The following is a 17,840-nucleotide window of genomic DNA, read 5'->3' on the forward strand; positions in this document are numbered from 1 at the left end:
TTGCCCGGATGGGGCACGGGAACAGAAACCCAGAGCCTCCCCTTTTCTGAGGGGAATTTCGGGAGGGGAGCACAACACAGCTTGCCCGAACTCCAGCACCACTTGTGCAGGAAAAGCGAACCCAGTTTGGGTATCCAGCACCTCAACTGCTGGATAAAGCTGGGGTCCCTGGCACCTCCCTCTAGCCCAGATGCCAGCACTCTGCATCTCAGGGAGCTGAGCTCCCATTTTCCCCTGAGCTTCTTTTACTTTCTGACTGCCAGTGGAGAAAACCCATGATCTACATTTTTGTGCAGCTGGCTAACCATTTTTAGACATTCCTCAGACGTTGTGCATAGGGAGCATTTAACTCAGAGCTAAAGGCAGTAGAGCATTTTAAGCATGACAATGCCGATGCTGTTTCTTTTTCTGGTCCATGCCTACAAAATTTGTCCAAAAATAATCAGAAAAAGAGAGGGATTAGAACCCAGGAGATTTAACTTTCATTCCCTTTCTCCAGCTGTTGGCCAAATCTCTTTCTATCACCTTTACAGTAATCAAGTTATTTTCTCTTTTGTGTGAGCAAAAAAAAAAATCTACTTGTTATAATCTAAGGCTGATTTTGTTACTTATTGGTGATAGCTATCATTGATCATCTGTAGCAGTTACAGGTAGAGGAACCTTCTAGAAATTAATTTTGAGAGTGGTAGTGACAGCAGCTAAGCACAAATTTATTAAAGACAGACCACATACTGCAGATGATATAAGGGGTGGATCACATACTATAATTCTCTTTTTTTCACAGGTTTTTTAATTCAAGAAGACAAGCCCATAATCTATCAATGTAGTAGATAAAAATGTAATGCCGAAGGAGAAAGAATGGTCTTCTACAATGTTATGTATTGAAAAGTATAACTTTCATGCTGGATCAAATCCTTTGTAGTCTCATTTAATCATAGACTATGTTGGAAATACAGATTATTATCTAATTATGTGATTATTTTTGTGGAAATTCTTGTCTGCATGTCTGCAACTAAAACTCTAAAGCAAAAATAATCTCAAATTCTATCTTGGCATTATTTTTTTATGTTATTTATAGTATTTTAAAATCTTAATAATATACCTGTATTTTTCATGGGACAGACACCAGAACTAAGAGCAGGTAACATATTTTATGCATTTTTTTTCAAAGTACCTCCTTCCTTTTCTTCCCATTTTCTCAGTGCTGTCTAATTTTCTGTCCTGGGCCTCTTATGTTTTGGGTTTGTTTTCCTCTGTCATAGGTGTTCTCAATGGGCATATATAGGTCTTGTTGACTATAAGCTAGTGAAGGATGGTTAAAACAACTTTTTTTCTGTTGGGACAAAGAAAGACTTTCACTGAAATAAATTGTTTAGAGGAAGAGCTTTATTCTGTTTGAAATTGCCCATGAGAATATATGTTTGAAAAAGAAACAAGTTAATATTTCCTATAGGAAATGCATCTGACTCATCATTTATTAATGCATAAACATCATATTAATATTTCCTGTACAATTTAATAGCAAATTCTGAATAGCAAGCAATTCTAATTTTTTTTCATATGGTTATTAATGATAACAGAATTGCTGACAAGCACCTTAAATTACAATGTCATTCACATAATACTGTAAATCTGTTTTATTACTTAAGGACTTGAATAAGTTAAGTTTTTGATCTCATGAGCATTTTCAGTCACTAGGACACGATTTCACACAGTAGTAGTGATGAGTGACAATTAAGACTTAAAAGAGAAAAAAAGAACTTAAAAGAGAAAATTCTTTTCTAACCTCTGCAAAGAAACTGCAGGTGTTATAGTTCCCTTTGCCATAAAGTTTCACGATGCTTCTGAAATTTCTGAATGGGAGCTCATCATGTGAGATATGAGAGCAATGAGTTTTATATTTCAACTTCTGTTAATTGGTCCTAATTACTTGAACATTCCAGCAAATCCCCGAGTCTCAGTGGAAGCAAAACTGTTGTAAAACTCTGACCCACTTGGTCGGTTAAGACCTTACACTTATATCTTCCAGTGTATAAAGCATTCAGTTTTCATTCTGCATTGCAGGAAAAGCTTCCCCGAGTTCCTCACCAGCTTTTAGAATTGGATTTTAAATTGGATTTGATTTGATGGGAATTGATTTTTCATCCCCCTATGGCCATTGAAGAAGCCTTCAGGTTGTCACTGTGCTGGGCACTGCAAAGGTTCAGTCACCCAAGAGGTTTATGACATAGGGCCAAAAGTCAAATATTGCCTCCTTTCCTGTCCCAAACCTAACCAAAAGTGACTGTTCTTTTTACACTAGATCTCATCTAAAAATCAGTAAATTTGTAGAATACTAAAGACTACTGCCTGACAGAAACTCTTCATAGGACCATTTTCTTCATCAGTAAGGTTTTTCACATCCTTTAGAAAATTGGACTAAGACATTTCCAGTAAAAAGGTTAGTCAGATTATTTAGCATGTGCCTAAATCTAAGTTTCCTCTGACAAAGTGTCAAACTAGTTGGTCTGTTTAACAGATTCTTTTTTAAAACAGTTTTTGTACCACTTTTATCATAGTTCTTCTCTTTATATAATGTCTAAGTGCAATTCTAACCTTGATTGGCAAGGATGAAAATATTTTAAAATAAAATGTCACAAACTGTTCCCATAATCCATGCAGAGCTAAATTATTCATTAATGCTATCATCAGAAAAAATGTAAACAGTATGTTTTATGATCTTGCATCCTTGGAACTTGGTACTCTATTTTCCCCCATGTTTTAGCACCTCCCAGTGCTTCTTACATTCATTTCTTTCAGAAGATCTAAAAGAAGTAATTGTGTGGGCTGTCTGATTTCTGTAGTGCAATAAGCAAATAGAAGCTGTCCTAATCAGTAAGGTTTTAAGCCATGCACAATTCATTTATTTGGGGAAGCTAACCAGAGATTAATGCAGTTCCGCACCATGACGATTTTTTTCCTTCAACCTGAAGTATAAACTGCCTTTAAAATGCAGTGTTCTGTATTTAAATGTAGTAAACTTCAGTAACATTGCAGCGTCTGTATTTTTTTCAGCTTTATCCTCTTTTGAGCTAACATACTCTTGGAGACAGTCAGTGTAATTATTCTCCTGCTGGGAACAGGTATCCTGCACTTCTCAGAAGAAATAAAAATGTCATTAGTAAGAATATACTTTTATTATAATAATTTACTATCTCTATTCTAATATCATTGAGAAATCCAACAGCACCAAGGCTCAGATAAGCTACCTGCTATATTTGTATTTGCACACACTTATACGTATGTACATATAATCCCGAACTCGACTAGTTGTTTTTCATAGACGAATTGGGAATATATAGTATATATTGATCTAAAAATAAAGTGAGATAACTAGGTCTCAATAGTTCTAACAAATAAAATGAAACTGCTGCATTGGAAAACGTATTAAAAATTGTAACTAAATCTAGCCACCTTAAGTTAACTCTGCAGACATCTACAGGCATGCGTGGCCTATGCTGGCAGAAAGCATATACTTTGTGCTAAGAAATGATTTCATAATCAAGCTAATGAACATCCCAAATCTGTTTCTACTGGTATCAGAAGTATTATTGTCCTACAGTATCCATCAGTAATTATTCACAACAGTACCCATAAGGCCACCTAGGTACCTTAAATACAAACAGATTTTGTTTGGCACATTGAAACAAACAAACAAAAAATCCTAAAAAGTAGAGAATAGATTTTATATATATATACACATATATGCATATTGGATATGCATATGCTGTATAAAGCTGTGGTTCCATATGTTGTACTTTAGAAAGATAAATTGTTTTACAGCCATGCCATAATGAATACTGTATTAAGCAGAGGGGGGAAAAGAGGAAAAAAGCACATACTTCTCCTTTTTTATACTGTGAGTACGGGTTTCTTTCTTCCTAACCTAAACCCTGCCTACTGTTTGCTGCTGCTGTCTGAAGTGACACTTAGACAAGTATTCCTGTGTTAGCCAGCCTCCTTCTTCCTTTAGAAGAAACACACCTGTTTATAACCAAAGCTTCATGTTATGACACATCAGTCTTGCGTTGGTTGTCAGTATTTGCCTTCTTTACCTTCTCTCAGGTGTCATCACGAGACCTTTAGTATTGTCTTCAACCGCTCCCCTTCCAAATTATATTCATTACCTTTATGTTTCATTTAACAATTGAAGTCTATGAAAGTATACCTAGACAAACTAAGAACTGTCTCTAACCAAACCTTGTAGCTTTCTGAGTTAAATCATCCAAGACAAGCAGAGAATGGAAATGAGTTTAGGCCACAAAGTTGCAAAGATTTATGTATGTGCTAACCTGAAGCTCTGTGAATAGTCCTGTTGACTTTGGAGGGATTACTTATAGTCCATGAAGTTAAGCAATCTGCGTAAGTGATTGCAAAATTGAAACCTTAGATAGACTGTAATTGGATTTTGAAAAAGGCTCAGAAATTGAATACACAGCTATAAATCACATGTCCTCGAAGAGTTATAAATCACAAAAAAAGAATGTTTGAAATATAATTATTTTTCTTAGTAGCTCAGCTGTATGTGGACTAATGAATATAATAAGATTAATTTTAAATTATCACAGATCATTAAATGTAAAGTCCCTGAAGCATGTCGTATAAGTCAAAAGATATGAATCTTTGAAGGCACCCTTTTATTTACTTTCTTCTTACAACTCCAGCTATAATAAGTGACTTACCTGCATGACACAACAATAGGAAGTTTATCAAATATTAAAGCCAGGTGAAGATCAAAGACATATCCTACAAATATGCCTAATAATCAGGATAGAATCAGTATAAAACAAGTATGTTTATTACCAGCCATATTGTGCCAGATATTCGGAGAGGATGCATACTTTGTTTTAATTAGCCATCTCTTTCACTGCGTTGCTTGGCCAAAGCTTCCTGATAAGGAAAAAAAAATTGTAGCCATTGGTCAAAATGCTTGTAACAAATCTTGTTTTAAATTGAAGCTATTTATTCAGAAACCAATCTACTACTGCAGCAGTAATCAATGTATTTTCCCTTGGAGTAGAACTGTTCCTGTGCTACTGGAGGACTATTTTTAATTGCCTGTAACTAAATGATTGCTGCGCTTCTGGATGTAACTCCCTGGCACTCGCTCATTTGTTGTGTTTAACAGAATGCCTGTCCCCTAAGGGTTAGCCAAGTAATTTTCCTCTACTATTTTCTACATTCAGCCTCAGCTCCTTAAGGAGGGCCAGGTCTGTAATTTGAGCAATGTAACACGGAGACTAAATAGGTTTTAAAAGGTTTGCACTTTTCGTCTCTCCGCTCTGATGTGGAATTGTGCTGAAATTGAATCTTTTTAGCGTGGAGCCGCTACAGTAAACACAGATCACTCTTCAAAGGGAGTGTAATGCCTGCTGCAGCAACTGTGCTCAAATCGCAATGCAAAAGGCAGAATAAAGCAAGCAGAAAAAAATGTTATTGTGAAGGTAGCCTTACACTCTAACCTTGCTGTTACACTTTAACTTAGCTTTAACAGTCACTATGGCATTGTTGACGTACACGTCACCAACACCCCTGGCATTCGCAGAGCACCTTTCAGGAGTAACCCCTCCTACAAAGGAGCCAGACGCGCCCTCCCCAATTCACATAGGGGAAACCGAGGCTTAGAAATGTGAAATGGCTTCAGTCACCCGAGGGGCTGACAGCAGAGGCAGGACCAAGCCTTCCGCTCCTCACGCCTTCTGTTCAGCACAACACAGGGCGACGCTGCTCATGAAATCTCTGCGGCAGCCCAAACCCAGCCAGTGCCCCTGTGGGGCATCATTTAGCATCCTGCAGAAACACTAAGTCAAGGCCTGAAAGCAATCAGCTTGGTGTGGCGCTGTGCCCAGGCCAATCTGTCCCACCTTCCGTGGCGCTGCACAGATGCGGCTGTCCCACTTCCAGCACTTTGGGGGTTAGCTCAGGCGTTCACAGAGCTGGGTGTAAGGATGCAGCAGTCTGCCGGGCTAATCGCTGCTCCTCTCTGCCTCCGGACCCTGACAAATAGCACCCAAGACAGAGAGCGAATATGTGCCGATAGACGTTGTCCAGCATGGAGAAAAATACAAGCTTGCTATGCTAGATGGGTAGAGCATGAAACTTACTTTGCAAACAAGTCAGTTTAAGAAAGAACTACCTTATCCGTGTGCTAAGTGATCACGATGGGCTTGGGAGCAGCACATAAAAAGGCAATTTCTAGTAAGTTTCAGGGTGACTTAGAGAATTTTGTTGTTTGCTTTAGTTGCCTAATTTAGGATAATTTCATGTGTCTTCAGATAGTCCTTATTGAAGTAAAAATATAGGCATAATCTTGAATTATTATATGGGGAAAAAGATAATTAAGAAGGACTCTGATGGCAAAAGTGATGCAGTGTATTAGTCTGATTTCGTGCAGAGAACAGATGACTACCTGCACTTATTTTTTCTATTTAATCTCAAAATCATTAATTTCGGAAAAACTTTTGTTTTCCAGTTGTAAAGCTTTGCCTTGCCTTTAATGAGTCATAACAGCAGGCACGTAAATAGAGCATTTTGTGCCTAGCAACCCGAAATATTAAAAGCCTTTCTTCTAGTTACCATTGAACAGCTGCACCACCTGTACTACAAAATGATAAAGAGGGTATAGTAAGCCAGTGCAGAGTCATTTCCATTTCCATTTATATTCTAAAATACTGTATTACTTGCCTATGCAAACATTTTTTTGTAGGGTGTTTTTAATAACATTCTCCTCTCTGGACCAGAAAATTATTGAAAGTCTGAAATAACCATGCCGGTCTTAAAAATATCTAACACAAAGGAGTTTCTAGCACAGTTTTAAAGAGAATGACATGGAATATAAATGCCTTTTTATTTTATTTTATTACACTTTTAGTGTCTTCTAGAGAGCAATGAAATCTTCTTACAGTTGCCTCAAAATAATAAAAAAGTGTGTCATTCTCAGTAGACACAGTCAAAATAAATGGAATTGTCACTTTTTCCTCTAACCTTTTATTTCTCTAATTGAATTGTATTGTGCTGGAGTAACATAGCTACATAACCACACACACACACAAAAAGGTGACGTCAGGGCTACCCTCCTTCACTCAGACAGAAGCTGCCCACTGGGAGAGGACACTGTGAAAGTAACACGGAACTGAGCTTTCTCCAGCACAGATTTTTATGATGCGAACTGTATAACTTGGACTTCCAAGATTTGATTTCCTGACATTCCTCAAAACTGAGTGATATTGGAAAAGTATGGATGGTCTTAAGATACGCCATTTATTACTCATTTCAAATTGCAACATTGTTAGTAATGTTCCTCCTCCCACCCTTCTTTTTTAACATTGCCAGTTTTCAGTCAATAAGCAAATGAAAAGTAACAACAAAATGGATGCCACGTAACTGTGTGAGCTTCCTTGAGCATGCAACAGTTAAGACTGGCAGCGTGAAAGTCCATGATGGTATATTACTTATGCACTCATTAGTGGCCCCACTGAGGATACTGCTGGTTGTAGACAGTTATGGCCACATTTGACCAGAGTCCCTGTCCTCAGGAACGGAGCTACATGGCGAGGACCTCAATCCATCATGTGAGTCTCCAGTGGCAGAGTGCAGCAAAGACACCAGGGGGTCACAGTCTGAATAGAAATGTCAACATGAACAAATTGGGATGGTTTGCTGTGGCTACACATAAGCCAACCCCACTGGGGGAAAGGGGAGAATAAAGATGAACTGCAGATCGTTGGGAAACTGGGTCAAAGATATTAACACATAACTGAGATGCAAAGCTGTGGGGTTCCTTGGATAATTTGTCTTCGCATGTCTCAAGTTTTTGTTTGTTTTATTCTTATTTTTATTTGGGGAAAAAAAAATCAAATCCTTAGTGTAATCTTATCCAGTAGACTGAAACTCATCTTATTTGTGTGTGGAATAAGGGAGGAGCTGTGTTTGCATTATAGTCCCCAAGAAAGAGACATTCACCTCTGCTTTTATTGTAAGTGGAATGTCAACATTTATCTGTGTAAAGCAAACTGTGATCTATCTACAGAGAGAGAGAAGGAAGAAAGTTATCAAATATCTCTTTTATACATGCACATACTCATACACACACACACATATCCCTAGCAATTGTTATTTTTTAAATGAGCAATTCAGATGGTGCACCAGAGGAAAAACTATTTTATTAAAGGAAAAAAAATTCTATTAATTAGGTATTTCTTCAAGGGCCCTATAATGAAATAAATAGATAAATAACCCATCATTCATTATTTTATTCTAATGTTTAACACAAGTGCGAGGTCTGCTGCTAATCTTTTTCTGGTTTGGAATGTGGTTGTTATTGCGTTTTGTAATTCTTTGCAGAGCTGATGTACACAGTTGAGCTTGCTGGTGGGCTTGGTGCTATTCTGCTGCTGCTTGTTTGTTTAGTGACTCTCTACAAGTGTTACAAGATAGAGATTATGCTCTTCTACAGGAATCATTTTGGAGCTGAAGAACTAGATGGAGGTAAGACAGCTTCTTAGTACATTTCCTGCTTTCTAAGTATGCCCGTCTTTTATTTCTCTCCACCAAGGCCCAAATTTCATCTCAGTTCAAGATGTGTTAACAACTGCAATTTTTATTTCTCACTGCATTAGGCACTGACTTGAATATGCATTCCTTATACAGCACATTAGCAGCAGTGATCGCTGAGCTGATGTACGTGCTGCTCTCTGGAGCTCCAGAAGACACCCATGTCTTTTAGATTTTTATTCCTAACACTGAATGTAAATTGCCAACACTGATGCATTAAAGATTTTCACTTCCTGTCAGTACTGAAAGCCAGCTTCACTTCTCCATAAGCTAGGGAGTGTCTTCCCTAATTGTATTCGCCAAATAGGTACAGATTGAAGTGAATCTCAATTTACTGCTTGTTTAAACTGATCAGTTTCAATAAACTTTACAGAGTGTTTGGGAATGTACCCAGCAGTTCGTTTTCTTGAGTTCATTTACTTAATCACTGAAAGACAGGCTAATGGTCGTTAAAGTTGTTCTGTGATTCAAGGACACCCAGCCTAAATAAAAGTACCGGCTTGTGTCAAATGTATACATGCATTTTCTTTTCTTCTCTTTTTAAGGACTGAAGAAAAAGGTCTTCTTTTCCTCTAGCCCTACTAATCAAAACTGCTGTTGAACAGCAAACTGGGTTGAGCTGGAGGTTCTGATTAATTAGGTTTGGTTTCTTGGGTCAGAGTTCCTGATGTTTTGTGCTACCATTACGTCTTTGGTGACAGGACCTTCTTTTTTACTGAAATACTAATAAAAGTTATTTTACAGTTCAAGGTAATAGCCCGTGGGCAAAAGCCACTGTGACATATTAAAATAAATACATACTGATAAACAAGTGCTGGCCAAATCTGCCACCAGTAAGGGAGAAGAGCTGCGGCAGAATTAGAGGTCCTTATATAAGGGAAAGACTTCCATAATAAGATCACTAGGGAATAACCCACTTCTGCCTCCTATCTAAAAATGCACAAGGATTCAAAATAGAAAATGCTCAGAACAACAAGCCCAAGAATATTAGAACATTTTGTATCTTTCTACTGGATTTACAAAAAGAATGCATTAATATAGCAGCTCAGTGGGTGAAAAAATCAGGTTATTCTACTTATTTTACAGAGGAGGAAACTGAGGCCCAGAGGGACTGTGACTCATGGGTGATTTTGGCAGACACCTTTTTTTTTCAGGAGCTGAGATCCTCTCTTCTCCACAAAGCAGCCCCAAGTTTAAATGGGCATGCTTACTTGTTTGAATTGTGTGAATGTTGTAATAGTCATATTATATTACACAGAAATAGACAGTTTAATTAATAATTGTTTAAATGGATCCAATTTAATGTTTTCTTTCTCAGTATCAGTAATTCTTACTTTTACAGATGTCATTTATTGTTATCTCAAATCATTCCAGTTTGTTTGCAAACCTACTCTACCAGGTGTTACATGCTTGCCTCTCTCTCCTCCCATTATTGATCACCTGGGAACAACAGTACTTTAATCACACATTTTAAACAACAAAAAAGTGACCTCTAAAGGATACTGCTCTGGGATTCAAAAGGAGGAAAACCAATATCCATTCAGTTTATCCTTCTGAGCAAAGTTAACTGTTAAAGAAGATAAGGCATGGATTCTCCTTAGGTGATCAAAGCAAACACTGATAGCTTGGGTGTTTAACTACGGTAATATAAGAAGAAAAATACTACTTGCAGTTTCCTAATGGAAACCTGTAGCTTCTATTGTATTCAATATACTAGCAACATGGATAAACCCCATTGTGCCAATGAAGTTACTGCAGCTGGACTTTTTACTCTCTTTCACTTACACTCTTGCAAAAGCAAGAGGATAGAGAGAAAATGCCCCGCAGAAGACCAAGCCACGGCTTGTGCAGGAATAAATTGTAGACATACATTCAGATCCTTTCCTTTGGCTTAGTTTGTTACTGACAAACACAAAATACTGAATTCTAAAATCTTCTTCTAATCGCATCTCCTGCAGTGCAACAGCAGAACGCCCACGTGCTATTCATAATTTACACCATGTTCTGTCATACTTCGGGACAGCGTGTAGATAAGCAAACATCAAAATATCACAGGCTTCTTTTGTGTGCACTATATTGTACCCAGAGAGGATTTGAAACACTTTAAAAGTGAGGTCCAATTAAACTTTTCAGTTGAAAATCTCTTTTAAAATGCAATGCTTTATTTCTTCCCTGATCAGAGAACAAGCCCTTCAGGATGTCAAATCTCATCACAATTACTTTTTCCTTTCCAAGCCTTAGACACATCAGTTTTTCTCAAACTAACATACACATTTCTATGGGAGGCATGGGTCAATTGTGAAAAATATTTGAAAACAAAGTATTTAACCCTTACAGCTAATGCAACTTAATTTATTACTTTCTGTAAGGGTACTGCAGATTAAGCAAGTGATCACAGCTGCTGATTCCTCATTTCTCTAACTTGCAGCTTTGAATTTCCCATCTTCTCTCTCATCCTGGGGACTAGACTCTCCTGTTTTTTTCTCTCTCCTACAAACACTTTATCTCAGTCTTGCCTTTATTGTCTCCTGGGAACAGGCATTGAAGACCCCTTTTTTGTTTTCATGGTTAATTCCCTGCCTTTCCTACTAAATTGGAATATAATCAAATCCAGCTCACGTTTTACTGCTTTTCCTCCCACTCTGTGCCCGTGCTTTCCAGCCGCCTGGGAGCTAACTCCACACCGGGGGACTGTGTGATGGACACCATGTTATGTCCTTTGGCATGGAGCAACACGACGTGCCGGTGTTTAGTCAGGGGACCTCACTGTGAACATCTGATAGATCCCCCTGGGAGCTGGAGCACAGGGCCAAGAAAAACACTCTGACCCTTGGCAAAGCAGTAGTTTTCTCACCTGCAGGAGTTTGGCATGACCTTGTGTCTTGGAGATATAACTCACCCCTACCAATTTGGTGGTCAGAAACTCCCAAATCTCTTTAAGTGGAGAATTTCAGTTCGAGATCTCTCCACATACACGATGAAGATGATACCTTGAAGTTCTATGCAAACAAAGAAATGTCCAGTATTATGCTGAAAACAACAAAAATTTCAGAAATTGATGCTTCACTGGGAACTTCTGAGGGCTGATCATTGTTAAATGTCAGGCAACTTTTTTTAGGTTTGCGGGTCTAAATTTAAAAGCTTATTTTAAAAAGCCTTGTCCATAAAGTGCACTTTAAGGACTAACACTTTATTAATGAAAACCACTTTTAGAAGTGATGATTTCTTTTATTTTGCTGTACATTTAGCTCCAGCACAAGAGATTTTATACCACATTCATCCTCTGAGGAGTGTTTTAGCAGTCACTGTATGTATTTTATTTTCCAAGGATCTTCTCTTGCTGCCTTTCTCAGTTTTTAATTGACTTGATGGACAAACTAAGTATCGTACTTTAACTAACAGAGAAGAGTAACAATTAAAAGTACCTGCGGTCAACACATGCCCTGACTTCTTTCTACCTTGCACTCTGTGACCTTAAAAGACTGTTTGTATCAGAAGAGATATTACCACTGTATCGAAATCTGCTCTTTGCCTACACACGAGCTGACTTCCAGGCCCCCTAAAATCCATAGAAATTTTCCCAGGATTTTACCTGGGACAACTTTCTCCTTTGTGAGGCTGCTCCTGCTCATCAAATCATGCAAGGATCAGTCCCCAGGTATGACAGCCACAGCAGACACAGTGAGGGCAGAGAGAGGGGAGTCAGACCGCTTGTCTAAGCAGCACCATTTATGATGCTGCCTTAAAGTGGCCAGGAGGCTCAAAGTCACCAAAACAGCTATTTTCAACTTTTGCTTGACATTTCAAGACCTGAGAGTTTCCAGTAGATGTGCAGATGTCTGTGTGCCAGCTTTAAGATACACTAAGGATTAATCCAGAAGTCTATGGATGACAGGCTGAAAACCATTGGACATAGTCAGATAGGCAAAATTACTCAAAATCATGAACTTATGTATGTCTTTACATTCCAGATTCCAGTTTCAGAGAAAAGAGTGTATAGTACAGTTAGCAATAGCAAACAATTTTCAGGCACCAGCTCCTACCGTTACCTGGGTACATTAGCAACCATTTGAATTGCTGGAAGTTTTTGTATGAAGGAATTAATAAGCAAGGGGTGAATACTATCATAAAAAAGAAGAAATTTTACATTAAGAGGCTGGCATTAAAATTGATAAGAATAAAAAAGTAACAATTAAAGAGAAAGACTGAACAAATGTGCTGTAAATAGTTTTCTAATGTAATTTACATAAATATCCTTTCTCACAGCTAGGCTGATAAGAAGTCAAGCTTTAGGCTCAAGAACAAAAAAAAAACCCTGTAGGCAGCTGATAACTAGAAAGTGAGAGCTTTGCTTAGCAGCTGATATGATGACCTTCACAATGGCCCTTGGTGCCTTTATGTCCCATCAGCTGTTTCTACAATGTTGGACAGGAGCTCTCCGTGGTTTCCTCGATCTTATTGTCAGCTTTCCTTGCCAAGGAAACCTTGCTGAATTGAGGGAAGACGCAGCCTCTGTGCAGCTGGGGTGCAAGCAGGGAAGGCACCTGGGAGCCAGGGCTGGGGACTTCCTCTGGGTTTCACTTTCAGTTCTGCAATTTGCTGCTCTCCCCCCCCCCCTCCCCATCGCTGAAATAAAACAGAGTGCTCGTAACGTGATTAAAGTGTGTCACTGCTGAGCTCTCTAAGTTCAGGAAATCTTGTTTGGATTTGGTACGTGACATCTATAGTGGCTGTTTCTTGGCTGTGCTGGTTGCACGTTCTTAAGAGATGAGTTTCCTTGCTGAGGGGAAGCAAATTAATGTTCAAATTAGGAGATTGACAAAACAGTTTCTGCTTTGAAGTCTGTTGCACCTGGGATTCCTTAGGTAATCATGATTTTTGTCCTTACTAGTATTTAGCTGCAAAAGACTACCAGGGTTCACAGGCAGACCTATGGGATTACCCAGATAATATCTTATTAACTGTACAAGACAAGAGCAGGTAAGATATACTTCTCAATGGTGTCCTGGGTTTCATCCCAGTAAACCTCTTACGCAGCAAGGAAAGGCAACGCTTTGAGATTCTTGTTTCAGTGTGATTTAGTTGCTAACTTTCAAATATAACTTTTACCAATGGTTTAGGCACCACCAAAGCACTTGTGTTAATGATTATGCTATGCAGGTATAGCTAGATTGAAATTACTGCTGAAGTTAGTAACTTTGCAATTACAGAATCTTCCCTGGGGACCCATAGAATAAGTTTGCAATAGCAGCCTCACCACTGTGTATGTATTCTAACTGGCTATTGGCAAATTGTGGCAATAAGAAATCCTGCTTTATGATTATCAATTTCAAATTCTATTAAAATCACCTTTAGAAAAATGCAGCTTTCAGCTTTCTAAATATTACTGGTTACAAAAAGGGATTTTCCTCTTATTTAATTACAGTTTTATGGTTGGATAACTTCTTCTCTTAACTCTTCTTGTTTATGCTCTTTATTTACATCTGAAATGCACTTCAAACAATAAAATCTCCATTTATGTCTCCACTGAATATGGGATTTTCTAGATTGTGTCCTTGAAACTTACTAATTCAAAGAAAAATTCCTGCTTTTTTCTTTCTTCCTATTTTATAGCATCTGAAGTACATGTGTAATATATATATTAAAAAATAAAATAACAATATCAGCAAGAACATCTTTAGATTCCAAACTAAAAGATTGTTATAGGTTAGAAAGTCCAGATGTAAAATAGAAAAAAAAAAGACTACCATATATAAATCAATGAAGACTGAGATATCTCCTGTTCCTCAACCAGCAGCTCTGTCAAATGGTTCTAAGCTTTGAAGCTTTTTTATCAAAGGCCAAAGCACATTGCACATTTCCGAGGTTGGTGAGATGAACGCAGCATATTGGCATCTGATTTTGTTTATATCTATAATGATTTACTTAACTTTTCACTGCTTTTGCCTAGATCAAGGCTGTCTTAGCTCCAGTTTTCAAAATACTTAACCCAATGATAGGATACAAATACTGTCACTAAGATCAACAGAACTAAAGGATATACATAAAATTAAGCATATATTTTATACAGGTAACTAGTTGCTTTGTTGAATTAGGACCATAATAAGAGCATCACTTCTTGACACTTTTTATTTAAGAATTTTCTTTAGTATAGAAACAAATTATATTCTTCCGTTTTCAGAGTTTACATGACACTTTTTATTAGTGCCTCTTCCTACTTTCTTCTTTTTTAGATAGTACCTAGTTTCTTCCAGTCTTTCGCAGATAACTACTATGCTATGCTATGTTTCCAGCTAAGTAGTTAACATCCAGTCTTTCAATATCTACTAATAATATGTTTTTTCTTAGTTTGGTGTTTGACCTGCAAATAATTCATAGCAACCAAGAGAATAATTTCTATCACCATCTTTTAACTTTTGTAATTTTTTAATAGTCTGAAACTCTTATAAGTACTTCTGAGTTTTTATATCTGTCAAGAGCAAGTTCTAAGATTACTGCTTCATCATTTTTTTATATTGAAAATAGAACGTCTTCAGTAGTAGTAATAAATTTGAACTTTCATGTTAATGAGAATGACTGAGAAACATTTGAGATGCACTCCTCATTTAGTTAGGAATACAAAATCAGACTAAATATAAGAGAAAAAATTAACTTTAATGATAGGTTATTCAGTTTAAATAAGTAATTTTCTATCTTATGTATCTATCAATGACAAATTTTAGTTGTAATTATAGAAAACCAGGGAAAATATAGCTTACAGAGAGAATTTATTTTGCACTTCAAATCATGTCATTGTATTAATTTTTGGCTGAATTTTTATCTGCCAGGAATCACTCATAATTTTCAAGAAATGTCAAATGTGGCATTGATATCTTGGGGTTTTCATAAATGTTCTCATAAAATCAACTTTAAAATTGGTATTCCTTTTCTTTTTTCATGTTCTTTAGGCTTCCAAAAGTCAATATGGCTTAATGGGGAAAAAAAAAAAGAAGGAAAAAAAGGGGGAAAAAGGGGAAAAAGAAACACACATCCATTGCTTTAATATTTTTATAAATGTGCCTACTAGGGACAGAGGACTTTTTTTTTTCTGGTCTTTGGTGTGCTGAGAATACTCCAGAACCTATTTAGAATTGGTTACATTTCTTTAACCTCTTCCCCAGTGTTGCATTTACAAAACCTCCCTCCAATTCACCATTACCCACTCTGCACAAGGATATGAACTATCATTAGGAATGTTACACTTAACTAATACTTTGCCATGGAAAAAGCTAGTGTTGGTAATTCTTAATCTTTGTTAACATTAAAAGGGCTTGACATTTAAAAATAAAAGAAAATGTTAAGGTGAGCTTCATAAGCAACAGTAAATAGTGTGAGGAAAAGTATAAGCATTTTGAAAGACTTAGGGTTTGGGCATTTTACTCAACTAAGCATTTAAATTACATTTTTCATTACATTAAGGGTGATGAACACTATTGCAATGTGTACATTAAATATGTCCCCACAAATAATGAAAGAAATACAGATTATGAAATGCTATAGTCATTATAATTTTGTAGCAACTACAGTCTCTGGTAAATTTTTAAAGCCCAGTACTTTGCAACCTTTCCTGAACACAGCACGTTTTTTAAAGAGGAAAGCCTCCTGCATCGGCTTGACTCCAACTCCCTGCAGCACTGGGAGGATCTGTCATTTCTAAGAGCCCCACTTGAAATCGCGAAACTCTGAGTTAAATCAGCATCTGAGTCTTTACTAGGCTGGCATGTGCTCTAGTGATGTGTTCGGTTCACTATTGATATAGAAATGGAAGATCTGCTGAAGCCAAACGTGTTGCCAGCTACACTGAGCTGTGGAACAGCCTGCGCGTGGTCAGCTGCCTTCAGTGCACTGAATGTTTCTGAAGGCACTGCTAATTACTCCGGAGGATTTCAGGATGCACAGAGGTGTGGGCTGACCCTGGTGTCTAGGTCTTCTAGCTTCATTAAAATAAGACTCACTATGAAATATGACATTGTGGGATTTCTCTTTGCTTTGATCTATTAATCTGTCTTGTGCTAAAACATATCATGCCAGCTGAAAATCAGAGTTTGTCATCTGCTTGAACATGGCTGATAAGAAAAAAACTGACTCTATGAAGGTTTTTTTTTTTAATTTTTCATCCACATAATTTTTCTGTCCCCCATTAGCAGAAATATCTGTGATGTTTAAGGATTAATAAAACCTCAAAGGCCCAAACTGCTGGCTTCTTGGAGTGCAACATGGAAATCGTTAGAAAACATGTATATCTATAATACAAATTCAAAGTTGAATCTGTTTGCTGGTCCCTGTAGAAGAGGAAGTTTTATCTATCTTTCTGTAGGCACCAGCTTACCATTTCTTCATGTGTAGCTGTTAAAAGAGCATGCATACAGATGAGTTCTTAGATGTCTGATAGCAATTTACTTACCCAAAGATCCCATTTGCATGTGACAAAGTAGATGCATATAGAGTCTGGGTTTCATTTTATGCTTACATTGAGCCTTTAAGTGACTGCTGCTGAGCACATCCTTGGAATAACAAGCAGCATTTGCAACTTCATCCCCTAAAATTTTATATCGCTTCTGCTGGATTAACACTGTAGAAAGTTACAGGGAGTATGATAACATATTCTACAATTGGATGAGTACCAAAAGGAATGGACAGCGTTAAAGAATGCATGTTGTAATGATGCAACACGTGTTTTGGCTAAAATCCTGGGCCGCTAAATGAAGTAATGTTTCGTGTGTTATTAATGAAGTTGGGATTTCACCCTCAATGTTTACCCCTGCTGTGGTTTAACCTCAGTCAGCAACTGAGCACCACACAGCTGCTCGCTCATTCCCTCCCCCTCCCTGGTGGGATGGGGGACAGAATTGAAAGAGTGGAAGTGAGAAAACTTGTGGGTTGAGATAAAAGCAGTTTAATAATTGAAATAAAATATAATATAATAATAATAATAATATACAAAAGAAGTGATGCACGATGCATTTGCTCACCACCCATGACTGATGCCCAGCCAGTCCCCGAGCAGCAGCCCCCCCGGCCAGCTTTCCCCCAGCTTTATATACTGAGCATGACGTCACATGGTATGGAATGTCCCTTGGGCCAGTTTGGGTCAGCTGTCCTGGCTGTGCCCCCTCCCAGCTTCTTGTGCACCTCCAGCCTTCTCAGTCGGTAGAGCATGGGAAGCTGAAAAGTCCTTGGCTAGTGTAAGCATTACCTAGCAACAGCTA

General features: G+C 37.7%; 1 protein-coding gene across 1 annotated transcript in view; it reads left to right on the top strand.

Annotated features, from left to right (window-relative positions):
* The window catches only part of IL1RAPL1 (interleukin 1 receptor accessory protein-like 1), a 386,752-nt gene that overhangs the window by 356,948 nt on the left and 11,964 nt on the right, over positions 1 to 17,840 (top strand). The window contains exon 9 of the mRNA XM_009334784.1: positions 8,383 to 8,526. Coding sequence (XP_009333059.1) covers positions 8,383 to 8,526 — 144 coding nt within the window. The remainder of the gene's footprint in view (positions 1 to 8,382; positions 8,527 to 17,840) is intronic.

Source organism: Pygoscelis adeliae, unplaced genomic scaffold (assembly GCF_000699105.1).
Source record: "Pygoscelis adeliae isolate BGI_AS28 unplaced genomic scaffold, ASM69910v1 Scaffold91, whole genome shotgun sequence".
NCBI classification, from domain to species: domain Eukaryota; kingdom Metazoa; phylum Chordata; class Aves; order Sphenisciformes; family Spheniscidae; genus Pygoscelis; species Pygoscelis adeliae.